The sequence below is a fragment of the Phyllobates terribilis genome, unplaced genomic scaffold (assembly GCF_046119375.1).
Source record: "Phyllobates terribilis strain yellow unplaced genomic scaffold, ASM4611937v1 Scaffold_1__5_contigs__length_1240528914, whole genome shotgun sequence".
Lineage (NCBI taxonomy): Eukaryota > Metazoa > Chordata > Amphibia > Anura > Dendrobatidae > Phyllobates > Phyllobates terribilis.
The window spans coordinates 893,496,664-893,513,404 of record NW_027362761.1 but is presented as its reverse complement, the minus strand read 5'-3'; the positions used below and the strand labels follow the sequence as shown (position 1 = coordinate 893,513,404).

At 42.5% G+C, this 16,741-nt stretch overlaps 1 protein-coding gene across 4 annotated transcripts in view; it reads right to left on the bottom strand.

Moving 5' to 3' along the window:
* Positions 1 to 16,741, bottom strand: part of ZGRF1 (zinc finger GRF-type containing 1) — a 140,123-nt gene that overhangs the window by 47,664 nt on the left and 75,718 nt on the right. For all 4 annotated transcript variants that reach the window (XM_073640577.1, XM_073640567.1, XM_073640549.1 and 1 more), the window contains 2 exons: positions 12,886 to 13,025; positions 10,479 to 10,625 (listed from right to left, as the gene is read on the bottom strand). In XM_073640577.1, coding sequence (XP_073496678.1) covers positions 10,479 to 10,625; positions 12,886 to 13,025 — 287 coding nt within the window. The remainder of the gene's footprint in view (positions 1 to 10,478; positions 10,626 to 12,885; positions 13,026 to 16,741) is intronic.

Here is a 16,741-nt window from a genome sequence, read left to right as displayed (position 1 = left end):
GTAAAAGAAACAGTACTTAAAAGGGTGGTCTTTGGACATTCCTTACTTGCTAGACGTGTCCCTGGCAGTGAGTTACTTTTCCCTGCAGCGCCACCACTGGAAAAACAAAATATTGCACAGTGCCATTTGAATTCAATAGGTTGTCGGTGTCATGCAAGACTATAGAGGGAGAGATGCTCTCAGTAATTACTCTTAACCATCAGATGAGGATCATAAACAGGGGACATCCCCCTCCCCCTATCAACTTAGAATTCCCTAACTGGTAAATATCATTAGTATTTTTAAACTGCACCATCCCTTCAAAAGGCAATCTGTCAGCAGATTTTTGCTTTGTAACATAGTTTTTAAGGTTGAAGGAAGACTAAGTCCATCTAGTTCAACCCATAGCCTAACATGTTGATCCAGAGGAAGGCAAAAAAAAACCCATGTGGCAAACACCAAGCGCCACATTGGGGAAAAAAATTCCTTCCTGACTCCACATATGACAATCAGACTAGTTCCCTGGATCAACGCCCTATCAAGGAATCTAGTATATATAACCTGTAATATTATACTTTTCAAGAAAGGCATCCATGCTCTTCTTAAATTTTAGTAGTGAATCACTCATTACATCATGCGGCAGAGAGTTCCATAGTCTCACTGCTCTTACAGTAAAGAATCCGCGTCTGTGATTAGGATTAAACCTTCTTTCCTCCAGACGTAGAAGATGCCCCCTTGTCCCCGTCTCAGGCCTCAGAGTAAAAAGATCAGTAGAAAGGTCTTTGTACTGTCCCCTCATATACTTGTACATGGTAATAAGATCACCCCTAAGCCTTCGTTTTTCCAAACTAAATAACCCCAAGTGTAATAACATGTCTTGTTATTGCAGACGCCCCAGTCCTCTAATAACCTTGGTCGCTCTTCTCTGCACCCGCAGAGACCGAACTTGGAAATTATAGGCCAGTAAGCTTAACCTCTACTGTGGGTAAAATCCTGGAGGGTTTCCTAGGAGATGCTATACTAGAGTATCTGAAGAAAAATAACCTCATGACCCAATATCAACATGGGTTTACGCGGGACCGTTCCTGTCAAACTAATCTGATCAGCTTTTATGAGGAGGCGAGTTCCGAACTGGACCAAAGAAATGCAGTGGATGTTGTGTATATGGAATTTTCAAAAGCTTTTGATACGGTTCCACATAAAAGGTTGATACATAAAATGAGAACAATGGGGATAGGGGAAAATACTGTATATGTACATACAGAGTAGTATTTCAATATTTACAGATGACACTAAACTCTGCGGGGTAATCAATACAGAGGATGACAATTTTATATTACAGGAGGATCTATGTAAACTAGAAGCTTGGGCTAATAAATGGCAAATGAGCTTTAATGGGAATAAATGTAAGGTAATGCACTTGGGTAGAAGAAATAAAATGTTTAATTTTTTGCTTAATTGTAAAACACTGGGCAAAACTGTCACTGAAAAAGACCTGGATATATTGGTGAACGACAAGCTTACGTTTGGTGGCCAGTGTCAGGCAGCTGCTGCAAAGGCAAATAAAATAATGGGATGCATTAAAAGAGGCATAGATGCTCATGAGGAGAACATAATTTTACCTCTATACAAGTCACTAGTGCGACCACACTTAAAATATTGTATACAGTTCTGGTCTCCGATGTATAAGAAAGACCTAGCCGAACTGCCCGGGGATTTGTCAACTCTAGTGATTTTTAGACGCCGCCGTACTTCCTGCTGGGTTAAGCAAGTGACATTTAATGGAGAATTTTTGTCATCACTGATCATGTTTTCGGTCATGCGATTTTCTTGTGTAAATACTGTTGAAAAAAAAATCATTTAGCATATTGGCTTTTTCCTCATCCTCATCCACCATTTCACCCAGACTAATTTTAAGGGGGCCAACACCATTATTTTTTAGTTTTTTACTATTTATGTAGTTAAAGAATATTTTGGGATTATTTTTACTTTCTCTGGCAATGATTCTCTCTGCCTCAATCTTTGCTGCCTTGATTTGGTTTTTACAGAATTTATTTAATTTTTTGTATTTATTTAATGCCTCATCACTACCTACTTGCTTTAGTTCTCTAAATGCTTTTTTTTTGTCACTTATTGCGCCCCTTACAGCTCTATTTAGCCATAGTGGTTTCCTCCTATTTCTAGCATGTTTATTCCCATAGGGTATATATTGTGCACAGGTCCTATTCAGGATGCTAATAAATGTCTCCCATTTGCTTTGTGTAGTTTTATGTCTCAGGAGATCGTCCAAGTTTATTGCACTAAGATCATCTCTCAACCGTTGGAAATTTGCCTTCCTGAAGTTTAGTGTCCTTGTAACCCCTCTACTACACATCTTATTAAAGGATACATGAAAACTTATTATTTTGTGATCACTATTACCCAAGTGACCCCCAACTCGTATATTTGATATGCGGTCTGGCCTGTTGGTTAATATTAGGTCTAGCAGTGCCCCCCTTCTTGTTGGGTCCTGAACTAGTTGTGAAAGGTAATGGTCTCTCAAAGTTGTCAAAAACCTATTACCTATGCTTGAACTACAGGTTTCTGTTCCCCAATGTATTTCAGGGTAGTTGAAGTCCCCCATAATAATGACTTCTCCTCGAGTCGCTGCTTCATCTATTTGCTTTATGAGGATATTCTCCGCTGCTTCCATTATTTTTGGAGACTTATAACAAACCCCTATCAGTAATTTATTATTTTTTTCCCCCTCCCCTTATCTCCACCCACAGGGACTCTACATTTTCATTAAATTCACATATATTCTCACGCAAGATGGGTTTTAAGGATGATTTTACATATAAACACCCTCCCCCTCGCTTGTTTGTACGGTCATTTCTGAACAGACTATAGCCCTGTAAATTAACTGCCCAGTCATGGCTCTCGGCCAGCCATGTCTCAGATATCCCTACCATGTCATAATTCTTTTCCAACAAAATTAATTCTAATTCCTCCATTTTGTTGGTGAGGCTTCTGGCATTAGTGCACATGCATTTTATGTATCTCTCTGTACCTCTATTCCTTCTTACTATATTGACTCTTCTAACCCCACCCCCAATTTCTTTATTTGTGCCCAGGTCACTATCTGCACTATCTTCCCCACCTATAAAATGAATCCCCCCCCCAATCCCTAGTTTAAACACTCCTCCAACCTTCTAGCCATTTTCTCCCCCAGCACAGCTGCACCCTCCCCATTGAGGTGCAGCCCTAGCGTAGAATCTGTAGCCAACTGAGAAGTCGGCCCAGTTCTCCAGGAACCCAAACTCCTCCTTCCTACACCAGTTCCTGAGCCACTTATTTATCTCTCTAATCTCCCGTTGCCTCTCTGGCGTGGCACGTGGTACAGGTAGTATTTCAGAGAATACCACCTTGGAGGTCCTTGCTTTAAGCTTGTAGCCTAATTCCCTGAAATCATCTTTAACCCCTTAAGCCCCGCGGGTGGTTTGCACGTTAATGACCGGGCCAATTTTTACAATTCTGACCACTGTCACTTTATGAGGTAATTACTCTGGAACGCTTCAACGGATCCCCCTGATTCTGAGATTGTTTTTTCGTGACATATTGTACTTCATGATTGTGGAAAAATTTCATCGATATCACTTGCGTTTATTTGTGAAAAAAACGGAAATTTGGCGAAAATTTTGAAAATTTTGCAATTTTCAAAATTTGAATTTTTAAGTCCTGAAATCAGAGCGATATGTCACACAAAAGAGTTAATAAATAACATTTCCCACATGTCTACTTTACATCAGCACAATTTTGGAACCAAAATTTTTTTTTGTTAGGGAGCTATAAGGGTTAAAAGTTGACCAGCGATTTCTCATTTTTCCAACAAAATTTACAAAACCATTTTTTTAGGGACCACATCACATTTGAAGTCACTTTGAGAGGTCTTTATGACAGAAAATACCCAAAAGTGACACCATTCTAAAAACTGCACCCCTCAAGGTGCTCAAAACCACATTCAAGAACTTTATTAACCCTTCAGGTGCTTCATAGGAATTTTTTGAATGTGGAAGAAAAAAATGAACATTTAACTTTTTTCACAAAAATGTTACTTTAGACCCAATTTTTTTTATTTTCACAGGGGTAACAAGAAAAAGTGGACCGCAAAATTTGTTGTGCAATTTCCCCTGGGCACGCAGATACCCAATATTTGGGGAAAAAACACTGTTTGGGCGCACTGTAGGGCTCGGAAGGGAAGGAGCGCCATTTGACTTTTTGATTGTAAAATTTGCTTGAATAATTAGCGGACACCACATTGCGTTTGGAAAGCCCCTCTGTGCCCAAACTTTGGAGCTCCCCCACAAGTGACCCCATTTTGGAAACTAGACCCCCCAAGGCACCTTTCTAGATGCATAGTGAGCACTTGGAACCCCCAGGTGCTTCACAAATTGATTCGTAATAATGAAAAAGTGAACAAAAAAAACACTTTTTCATTTTTACGAATCAATTTGTGAAGCACCTGGGGATTCCAAGTGCTCACTATGCATCTAGATAGGTGCCTTGGGGGGTCTAGTTTCCAAAATGGGGTCACTTGTGGGGGAGCTCCAATGTTTGGGCACACAGGGACTCTCCAAATGCAACATGATATCCGCTAACAAATTGTCGGCTCAAATTGTTAGCGGATATCATGTTGCATTTGGAGAGTCCCTGTGTGCCCAAACATTGGAGCTCCCCCACAAGTGACTCCATTTTGGAAACTAGACCCCCCAAGGCACCTATCTAGATGAATAGTGAGCACTTGGAACCCCAGGTGCTTCACAAATTGATTCATAAAAATGAAAAAGTGTTTTTTTTGTTCACTTTTTCATTATTACGAATCAATTTGTGAAGCACCTGGGGATTCCAAGTGCTCACTATGCATCTAGATAGGTGCCTTGGGGGGTCTAGTTTCCAAAATGGGGTCACTTGTGGGGGAGCTCCAATGTTTGGGCACACAGGGGCTCTCCAAACGCAACATGGCGTCCGCTAACAATTTGAGCCGATTTTCCATTCAATTTGTTAGCGGACACCATGTCGCGTTTGGAGAGCCCGTGATGTGCCGAAACAGTGGAGCTCCCCCACAAGTGTTCAAACTATACCCCTCAAGGATTTTATTAAGGTGTATAGTGAACATTTTGAACCCAGAGGTACGGCACAGAATTTGTTTACATTAGGTCATCATATTGAATAAGTTGTCATTATTCTTGAGCACAAGTGCTCGCTACTTGAGTTTGCATCGGGTACTCAGGTATGCACCATGTACAGCATGTGCTCGAGTGACATGCTCGAGTCCCTGCTCCGCATGTTTCACGGTTATTAGACACCCAAAAAAAAACATGCGGGGATCGCTCGTGCATGGCAGGCAATCCCCGTAAAGTTTTTTGGCCGCGAAGCATATGGGGCAGAGACTCGAGCATGTCACTCAAATACCCACGATACTCAATGCATACCAGAGCACCCGATGCAAACTCAAGTAGCGAGCACTTGCTCTCAACACTAGTCGCCATATCGTCATCTTTTTTGCTTACTTTTGAAAAAAATCCCAACCCCAGCCCTAACCCTAGCCCCAGCACAACCCTAGCCCCAGCACAACCCTAGCCCCAGCACAACCCTAGCCCAATCCTAACCCAAGAGTTTATTTTTGACGCCGTTCCTTGTGCGGTATAAGTGATTAGACGACTTTATTCTTCGGGTCGGTGTGATTACAGCAATGCCAGAATCATATGGGGTTTTTATGACTGACAGCTGTCACACACTAAAAGACGCATTTTTTGTAAAATCTAGTTTTTGCATCGCCATATTTTGAGAGCTATAATTTTTCCAGATTTTGGCAGACAGTCATGTGACGGCTCGTTTTTTGCGGGATGACTTGACGTGGTTATTGGTGCCATTTTCAGGCACGTGACATTTTTTGATCGCTTTCTATTCCGATTTTTGGGAGGCAGAATAAACAAAAACCAACAATTCAGGAATTGTTTTTTTTTTGTTTTTTTTTATTCTGTTCCGCGTGTGGTAAAATTGATGAGGTAGCTTTATTCTTCGGGTCAGTACGTTTACAGCGGTACCACATTTGTATCATTTTTCTATGTTTTGGCGCTTATACACAATAAAAGCTATTTTATAGAAAAAAATATTTTTTAGTATCGCTTTATTCTGAGAGCTATAACTTTTATTTTTCGGCTGATGGAGCTGTATGGCGGCTTGTTTTTTGCGGGACGAGATGACGTTTTCAGCGGTATCATTTTTATTTATATGCGTCTTTTTGATCGCGTGTTATTCCACTTTTTGTTTGGCGGTATGGTGATAAAGCATTGTTTTTTGCTTCGTTTTTTTTTTTTTACCGTGTTCACTGAAGGGGTTAACTAGTGGGACAGTTTTATAGGTCAGGTTGTTCCGGACGCGGCGATACCAAATATGTGTACTTTTATTGTTTTGTTTTTTTTTATAATAATATTTATTGATGGGTACATTATATTTTTATTTTTGGTGTATTTTTTTTATTTTTTTATAATATTTTTGCACATTTTTTTTTTTTTTTCCACTTTCACACAGTTTATACACTTTATTACTTTGTCCCACTCTGGGACTTTCACTTTTTTTTTTCTGATCGCCTGCATAGCATAGGAATGGAGCACCATCCCTATGCCATGAAGGCTGTCAGAAGTGCACAGTGTGAAGATTGCTTGGAGATGCACTGCGCATGTCCAAGCAATCTTCCTGCTCTCTGGTGACCCGGATGTTGTCATGACGACATCGGGTCGTCATGGCAACACCCGGGAAGCCTTTGCAGACTGCGCTGGAAGCCGGAAGAGGAGGTGAGTATCGGCGATCACCTCCCCTTGCCCCCGCAATGCCGCGATCGACTTCGATCGCAGCATCGCGGGGGTTAATGTGCTGGGAACGGTGCAGGACCGCTCCCTGCACATAGTACCGGGTGTCAGCTGTGACAATCAGCTGACACCCGGCGGCGATCGCGCCCGCACAGCCTGTGTGCGCGCGCGATCGCGATGACGTACTAATACGGGTCTGGCTCTTAAGTCCCAGGGCACAGACGCGTATTAGTACGTCAGATGTTATTAAGGTGTTAAGGACCTTCCACCTACCTCTAACTTTGTCATTTGTGCCAATGTGCACCATGACCTCACCAGCCCCTCCCAGTAATCTGTCAAACCGATCAGCGATGTGCCGGACTCGAGCGCCAGGTAGGCAGCACACTGTTCGACGATCCCTGTCTTTGTGACAGATTGCCCTATCTGTTCCCCTAATAATTGAGTCCCCCACTACCAGCACCTGCCTGGCCTGCCCTGCTCTCCTATTTCCCCCTTACTGGAGCTGACACTCCTCTGGCTTTCAGAGGACATGCCTTGCTGCAGCAGTGCTACCCCTGTACCGACACCCCCCTCATCTGCCAACTTTGCAAACTTATTGGGGTGTGCCAGATCAGGACTAGTCTCCCTGGCACTCTTCCCTCTACCCCCCCTTCTAACTGTCACCCAGCAAGCTGCCTCACTGTCCTGCAGCTCCCTACTACCACCCTCCCCCACATCTACCCCAGTGAGAAGCAGACTCCTTTCCATATTGTCAATGGAATCCGAGGACAGCATGAGGTATGGGTTAAAACACAGATTTCAATGATGTGTCACATGTCAGGCTGTGTTGTTGTGGTTTACTTACAGTGAAGGTTTTATCACCTGGTGATTATCATTGTCCGGACTACAGCAGCGTGTGCATGCTATTCCGACTCCACCCCGTCCTGTGATAAGCAGCTCACTGTCTGTAGACAATGTGCATAAAGAGCTGTAGTGTAGGTGGTGTTAGCCTTCTCATCTCTGCTGCATTGCTAAATCTAAAAAGGTCTGATTGTGTCAGAACTAGTGATGAGCGAGTATGTTCTGTTAATCTTTTCGGTGAGCATGCTCGGGCGAACATAGAGTATCTTCAGCGTGCTCGTGTGTTATGTTTCAGTCTCTCTGTGTGCATGATTAGCGACTGACAGCTTTAATACATGTGAGGAATGTCAAAGAAACAAACATTCCTCACAGAATACATTTATGAAAAAAAAATTATTTTTCCTATAAAATAGTATTTATTCTGTAAAAGCAGCAAAACAAACAAAAAAAAAAGATATAAATTTGATATCGCAGTAATTGTACTGACCTTAAGAATAAAGTTGTCTCATCACTTACCATATGAATAACGGCATAAAAAACAAAACAAAACACAATTCCTGAATTGCTGGTTCATTGTTCATTCTGCTTCCCAAAAATCGGAATAGAAAGCGATCAAAAAATGCTATGTGCCCGAAAATGGTACCAATAAAAACATCGTCAACTCTTCCCGCAAAAAAACAAGCCCTACATGACTCTGTCAGCAGATATATTAGAAAATTAGAGCTCTCAAAATATGTGATGCAAAAATTTGTTTTTTTGAAAAAAAAAAGTGTCTTTTAGTGTGTGACAGCTGCCAAACATGAAAAAAATATAAATCTGGTATCGCTGTAATTGCACCGACCCGAAGAAAAAGAAAGTCATCTAATCACTTATACAGCATGAGGAACGGCGTAAAAAATAAATGAAAACTATTTTTTACTTGCTGTTGATTTTTTTTATTCTGCCTCACAAAGACACAGTATGGCTCGGCTCACATTCACCCTGCGCTCTGCGCTTACCCCAGGGTTTCCATGTAAATCTCTGAAATACGTAATTCAGACGGAAACCCCGGCGGAAGATTCCCTATAATGAGGCAGATGGAGACACTCTGGATGCCGTCTGGCCTATGATCTGGAGGTATCCGTCTTTTTAAACTTGCATAAAAGTGCCGTCGGCCACAGTTTTGTGCACTTTTGAAAAGGACTCCGCTGAACAGAGGCCAAACGGAGTCCAGAGTAACTCTGCTGCCTCATTATAGTGAATGGATCCCTCGGGGGTTTCAACTGAATCAGGTCATTCAGACATTTAGATAGAAACCCAGATGTAAGTGCTGAGAGTAGAGAACAGGATAAATGTGAACCAAAATACAGTGTAAAATGTTTCCAATAAAAGCTTTAACTCAATCCATAAAAAAAAAGCTAGTACCCATTCAGGAAATGGAAAAATAGGGGTTTTCTATGTTACTGGTAGCACAAAGGCTCTGGAAAAGTGCTATGACTCCTCGCCCCCCAAAAGAAATCCATCGAATTCTGTGCTCCCAAATCCAAATGCGCCCCTCCCTTCTGAGCCCCAGTGTGCCTAAACCACATTTAGTGTCCACATGTTTGGCATTTCTGCAGTGATGAGAGCCCGCTTAATTTACGGGTGCGTGTCTCCAGAAGCACGAGCTGGGCACTACAATGTACTGGGCACTACAACGTACTGGGCACTACAACGGCAGATATGCAATTTTCATTCGGCAACATCCATACATTTTAGCTAAATTTACCACTAACATGAAGTACAATGTGTCATGAAAAAAAAAACAAAAACAAACAATCTCAGAGTCACTGGGATCCGATGAAGCGTTTCAGGGTTATTACCTCATCAAGTCACAATGGGCAGAATTGTAAAATTTGGCCTGGTCAGGTCGATGAACACAGGTTCGGGGGTGAAGGAGTTAATCATTTTTTACTAAGCTTGATTTGTTCCAGTGCAAAAATGGTGAAGTATAGTTTAATCCCTTCCCTCCAAAACCAGTTTTAGCCTTTATGACAAATCTTATTTTTCTTTTCACTTTTATTTTGTCGCATTCCATGAGCGATAACTTTTTTTTTTTTTTTTTTTTGTGGCAATATAGTTGTATGGAGGCAATTTTTTGTATATTATTTGGGGTACATACAAATTTATTAAACTTTTATTTAGGGAGGAATATGAACAAATTAGCAATTCAGCTGGTGGGTTTTAAATGTTATGCTATTTGTGCCTCGTAAGTAAAGTGTTAACTTTATTCAGTGGGTCTGTACGATTATGGTGATACAAAATTTATAGTCTTATTTATGGTTTATTATATTTGTACAATAAAACTATTTGAGCATTTTTTTCAGTCATTATATTCAGATACCCATTACTTTTTTTTTCTTCCCATAGATGGTGCTGTACGGCCAAGATGAAATGGTTACTGGTACCACCTATGATGACAATATCCCTTTAATGTGACATGTCTAAAATATTAAAATGAATGCCTGAAGCAAACAACTGGTCATTTTCATTTTTCACCCTCTAAACTTATAGCTGATATTTGATTCGCTGATAAGGTCAACTGCTTCACTTTTTCTGTAAGAGGCCAAGGGTCTGATTGGTAGGAAAAGACTAATTTCACTAGTAATCTCAATAGTATAGTCCTGCCTGTCTAATCTCCAGCAGTGCAACAGACACGTAATTTACTAGATCCCATCTTCTAGTCATAATGGGACAATCTTTCTGATTACATTTAGTCTCCACAAGGAGAAAAACAACATTTTTTTAAGCATTTTCGTATTTCACTGTACAAATTTACCATCCACATACTATTTATTGGCCAGTTGGATGGACTGTATCCTTTCAAAGGTAAAATCTCTATATCATTGTTAGCAGAGGGTCCAAAGAAAACACTGCAAGCAATAAATGTATCCTGTGGATCAAAGTTCAGGGTCCTTGAAACAATCCAGAGATCATCTGAAAAAGTGATAAAGTAGGTGATTATAAATAGTCCTGTAATATATAACCACTCAGTATGAGGATGACAAGGATTTACACACAATTAATGGGCAGGCTGCCGTTTGTCAGATCACTGCACTTTTAGGTTACCTACAAGGATGTGATAACAGCACTTCTTATGGAACAGTGAACATTTCCACCTATTCAATTAAAAATAATAACCTAAAGAGATGAACTGGAATAAAAGTTGGTGCGCACCGTTCACACTGGCCACTAAGCAGACAAAACCCAAGATAAAATACACAAAAATAAGCAAATAAATAGCAATAGTGCATAAAAATAATATAGTTCGCATAATTTTGATTAAAAAAAAAAATGTAAAAGTCATCCCACCACATCACTGTGACTATCTGGGAAAGTCCTAACCTTTAGTATTAAAACTCTATCATTTGTCAAATGACGTAAAATGTAAACAAGGGCTGAGAAGGACTGAAACCCGGCTAATGACACCCAGAAATGGGGAATTACATGAATGTAATGTCCAGCTCAAAGAAAAGGGAGGCCACGGCCTTATTTGCTTAGTGGCCAGTGTAAACATGCGCCTACATGCTGCGAACTTATATACCAGTTCATCTCTTTGGGTTCTTGCTTCAGGTTTGTTGCACTCCCTTTTCTTGGAGCTGGACATTACATTCATGTAGTTCCCCATGGCTGGGTGTCCATTAGCCGGGTCTCAGTCCTTCTCAGCCCTTATTCACATTTTACGTCACTTGACAGATGACAAGGTTTTACTACTAGAGGTTAGGACCATCCCAAATAGGGTCACCTTGACATGGTGGGATGTTTTTTTCCATCAAAATTATGTTAACCAAGTACCCTATATTATTTTCATGCACTATTGCTGTTTAATTTATTTACTGCAGGGGATTTGCTTACCGTATTTTTCAGACTATAAAGACACCTTTTTCCTCCAAAATTTTGAAGGAAAGTGGGGGGTGCATCTTATAGTCCAAAATATATATATATATATCGTGGCTGTGGGGGAGCGGCAGAGGTGGAGGAGCAGGCACAGGAGGCAGGAGCCACCTGCTGCAGCCTACACTGTGCCCGCTGCTAAAGAAAATGAATATTCACTGCTCCCCACACCCATTGGCGTGGGGAGCAATGAGCATTCATTTTCCTCAATAGCGCGCACACTGTACTCGCAGCTGCGGCTCTGCTGTCATGTGTGCTCACTATTAAAGACCATGAATACTCACTACAACCCACTCCCATGGGCGTGGGGAGTAGTGAATATTCATGCTCTTTAATAGCAGGCACACGAGACCACAGAGTAGCATCAGGAGCCGCGCTGCTGGTACAGTGTGCACGCTACTAAGAAGAGTCCCCGTGTGAGGAGCATTGACTATCCCAGCAAATTACCTCACAGTGTGAGGAAGCATGGCAGTGATGCCATGCGCGGCTCACACAGTGAGATCAGTGTCGGCAGCAGAGCAGGACGCAGCGCAGGTGCAGAGAGGAGGTGAGTAGAATTCTTTATTTTTTGTGTGCAGCGTGATCGGGATCAGGGGGTGCCAATCATACCAGGATGGAGGAAGCCAAGAATAGCAGGAAGAGGGGTGCCATGCATACCACAAAGAGGAATGAGGGGGGCCATACATACCAGGAAGAGGTTTACCATGCATACCAGGAGAAATGAAGGGTGCCATACATACCAGGAAGAGGGATGAGGGGTGCCATACATACCAGGATGAGGGATGAAGGATGCCATACATACCAGGATGAGGGATGAGGGGGGCCATGCATACCAGGAAGCAGGATGAGTGGGGCCATGCATACCAGGATGAGGGGTGCCATGCATACGAGGATGGGGGCCACGTATAACAGGGAGGGGCCATATATACCAGGATGGGTGATATTAACAGAATTGGAGGACATTACCCAGATAACAGTGTCAGCAGCAGACTCCCTCCCCCTTAACAGTGCATCATGACCACATTTTTTACTAAAAAAATTTTTTTCTATTTTCCTCCTCTAAAACCTAGGTACATCTTATGGTCCAGTGCGTCTTTTAGTCCGAAAAATATGATATTTTGTTTTATCTTGGGTTTTGTCAACTACAAATGTATGTCTCCTCTTTTACAATCTAAGGAAAGCTATGTCGTCTAGTACGAACAATTGTCTCTTTATGTTGTACGTACCACTATAAAATAATAAATGTGATATTTCAATCCTTTTCGCCTTTTTACGGCAGTTGCACAGCCACATTTTTCATTACCTTTGCTGTAAGCAGACGAATGATCCTTTCTATTCAACTTCAGATACAGTTTTGTTTTCGATTCACCACCAAATTCCGAATCAACACTGGCAAATTTAGTAAATTTACCATACTGCCTTTTTGGAAAGGTCGATATTTTTCTGTAAAACAATATGCAGAAAAATATTTAGAGATATTTAGGACCAAATGTAATTGGTTTTAAAAAATATGATGTAAAGTTATATTCATATTTAATTTATAATTTTCCTATCTTTTCCACGATTCATTTTAGCTGTAATGAAGAAAGAACAGAGCAACTTAAATTGGATTAACATAACAAATAAAAAAAATAAAAAAGTCACTATCCAGTTGAGCCAGTTTCTTCAGAGAAGAAACAAATAAAAAAAATATATATATATTATTTTATTGAAAAATTTAACGGTACGCATAGGCGGATTATAATGAGGGCAATCTTGGCTACCACTCGGGGCGCGAGGCTCCGGGGGGACCCATGGCCAGATTGCCCTCATTATAATCTGTGCGGCGCCGACGTGGCACACACCGGCAGGCAGAGGCGGGGGGCCCCCGGACCGCTCCCCCAGCCGCTGCGCAGGGCCCTTGCTTCTTATTCAGACGGGCCAGCACTGCACCTGTTAACTTCCCTGTGTGCTGGCCCGGCCGCGTCACAGCTAGGAGACACAGCCCTGTGCGCGGCCGTAACTGCTAGCATGACGTCACGCAGTGTGCGCCCTGCACTGCTGCTTACCACCGGAGAGGAGCTGGACGACTGGAGTGGAGCCGGGGGATGGTGAGTGACGTGTGTGTGTGTGTGTTTGTGTGTCACAGTGTGTTTGTGTGTGCAGATATCATTGTGTGATGTCTGTTTATATGTATTTTTGTGTTTCAAATGTGTTTGTGTGTATGTATATGTTTGTTTGTGTATGTGCGTGACTGCGTATGGTCTCCCGCTGTATCTGGGGGACGCAGTGCCTCCTCCCGCTGTATCTGGGGGGCGCCGTGCGGCCTCCCGCTGTGTATAGATGGGGCCGTGCGGCCTCCCGCTGTGTATAGATGGTGGCAAAGCAGTCATCAAAGCAAAAGGTGGCTACTTTGAAGAACCTAGAATATAAGACATATTTTCAGTTGTTTCACACTTTTTTGTTAAGTATATAATTCCACATGTGTTAATTCATAGTTTTGATGCCTTCAGTGTGAATGTACAATTTTCAAGTCATGAAAATACAGAAAAATTTTTAAATGAGGTGTGTCCAAACTTTTGGTCTGTACTGTAGATGGCTACGTGCGGCCTCCCGCTGTGTATAGATGTGGCTACGTGCGGCCTCCCGCTGTGTATAGATGGTGGCTACGTGCGGCCTCCCGCTGTGTATAGATGGTGGCTACGTGCGGCCTCCCGCTGTGTATAGATGGTGGCTACGTGCGGCCTCCCGCTGTGTATAGATGGTGGCTACGTGCGGCCTCCCGCTGTGTATAGATGGTGGCTACGTGCAGCCTCCCGCTGTGTATAGATGGTGGCTACGTGCAGCCTCCCGCTGTGTATAGATGGCGGCTACGTGCGGCCTCCCGCTGTGCATAGATGGTGGCTACATGAGGCCTCCCGCTGTGTATAGATGGCGGCTACGTGCGGCCTCCCGCTGTGCATAGATCACATGATCTATCAAAGGGAATCGTGTGTGTGTGTGTTTCCGTGTGTGTGTGTGTGTGTGTGTGTGTGTGTGTGTGTGTGTGTGTGTGTGTGTGTGTGTGTGTGTGTGTTCCCACGCTTTATAAACTGCCCGGGGCCCTTGCTACTCTTAATCCACCCCTGAAGGTAAGCATGTATTTTAAAAAAGTTCATGCTACAGTGATATTTTAGCATGAAAGCAGAGCATTTAAGTAGAAGCATGCATTGGTGATTTCCTCATCTGATTTCCTCATCTGAAACAGTTTCTTTAACCCTCCGTCACATACAATAGGCCTGACAGGCACATCTCTTTTACTTTCATTTCTCCTTCCTCACCAGATTGTGAGGAAATCCCCTCCCTCCAGGTAGTCTCCTGTCTCTAGCAGCTCTGTGAAACCTCATACCACAGTTGGATTGCGGAGCTTCAGGAGGACAGATATAACTGCGCTAATCTCTCCGGCTCATTGTATGTGAACACATCACACTCAATAAGGTTGGTATTTTATGTTTTTATTCATCACAATTGTTTATTTAGCTTGCTTTATGAATGTATAGCACAAAGTGTGAGGATATTTCACATTGTATGTGAACTCGTTAGAACAGATATTGTATGTGACGGAGGGTTAAACAACAGCCAACAGTGGTGGAAATACCCCGAAAAATGTCAATGTCTCAATAACTTGTCATGTGGCCTTGAGCATCAATTATAGCTTGACAAGGACGTCTCATGTTGTTCACAAGTCGAGTTATTGTCTGAGGCATGGCATCCCACTCTTCCTGAAGGGCGGTCCTCAGCTCATTGAGGTTCTGGGGTACAGAGTTAAGAGCCTCTACACAGCGACTCAGCTGATCCCATAGATTTTCTATGGGATTCAGATCTGGAGAAAGTGCAGGCCACTCTATTTGAGGTAACCCAGTCTCCAGCAGCCGATCCCTAATGATGCGACCTCGATGAGCTGGAGCATTGTCATCCATGAAGATGAAATTAAGCCTGTGTTGTTCATGCAGAGGCACAATGATCGGATTAGTGATGTTATTCAAGTAGTAGGGGCTTGTCACTATACCATTCACAAAGTGTAGGGCAGTTCTGTATTGACTAGACACACCTGTCCACACTACCACCACCACCACCAAAGGCTCGTCTGCTGACAGTGGCTGATGCATAGCGCTTTCCTTGACGTCTCTGACATCATTAGTTATGCGTGAATCGACTTTCATCAGTGAATAGCACTGAGGCCCACTGATCCATGGTCCAGCGTAGATGATGCATGGCCTGGCCGTGTGGTCAGGTGCCCTTGCAGGTCATCTAGCACACAGACCACGCTGATGTAAACGGTTTCGCATGGTCTGACATGACACTTGGGTGTCTCTCATCTCCCTTAAATGTGCCTGAAGTTGTGTGGCATTCATCATCCGGTTCAGAAGGGCACTGTTCACAATGAAGCCACTTCTCTGCCTTTCCATGACTCTTCCAGTCTCTCTGTAGCAACCTGGTCATGACACTCTAAGTTCATTGGCCACTTCCATCTGAGAACATCAAAATAGGTGATAACTTGCTGATCGATGGGTGTCTGACTGCTGAGACTACCACCAGTTGGCAAATTGGGGAATCTTTATTCCCGGTACAAATTGGCGCAGCTAGTAGAGCAAACAACCACTATGCTATTCATTCCTTATTTTACTGCTGGAAAACGCCAAGCACAGTACTCAGCAACCCGAAAGGGAATGAATGCGATGGTGGTCAAGCATTTGCACTGCAGCTCCATTCTAACGTGAATAAATGTTCTTTGTTCTGCAGATCGATGTGGGTCCTAGTGGTTGGATCCAAAGCAATCCACAAGTTATCTAACCAGCGGATAGGTGATATCTTGTTCTTACTAGACAACCGCTTTAAGTAATAAGTAGAACAGTAACTTCAGTGCCTAATACAAATATGAAATATGTTCTGCCAATTTTTAATATGCTAATGTGCACCTATAGTTGCTAAACAATAACTATTTTAGTACCATAGAATGTAATGCGAGTGTACAATGTTACCTTGGAGACAGCACAGACTATGGTCGATCTGTGCTGCTATTAAAGGGTTATTTCAGTCTTCTTATATGGGTATGTTTGCACAGTGCTTGTAAAAAATAAGCAATTTAGCAAATTGCCCTTGTTCTACCATTAGCTCAATTTTAATCAAATTGTATTCTT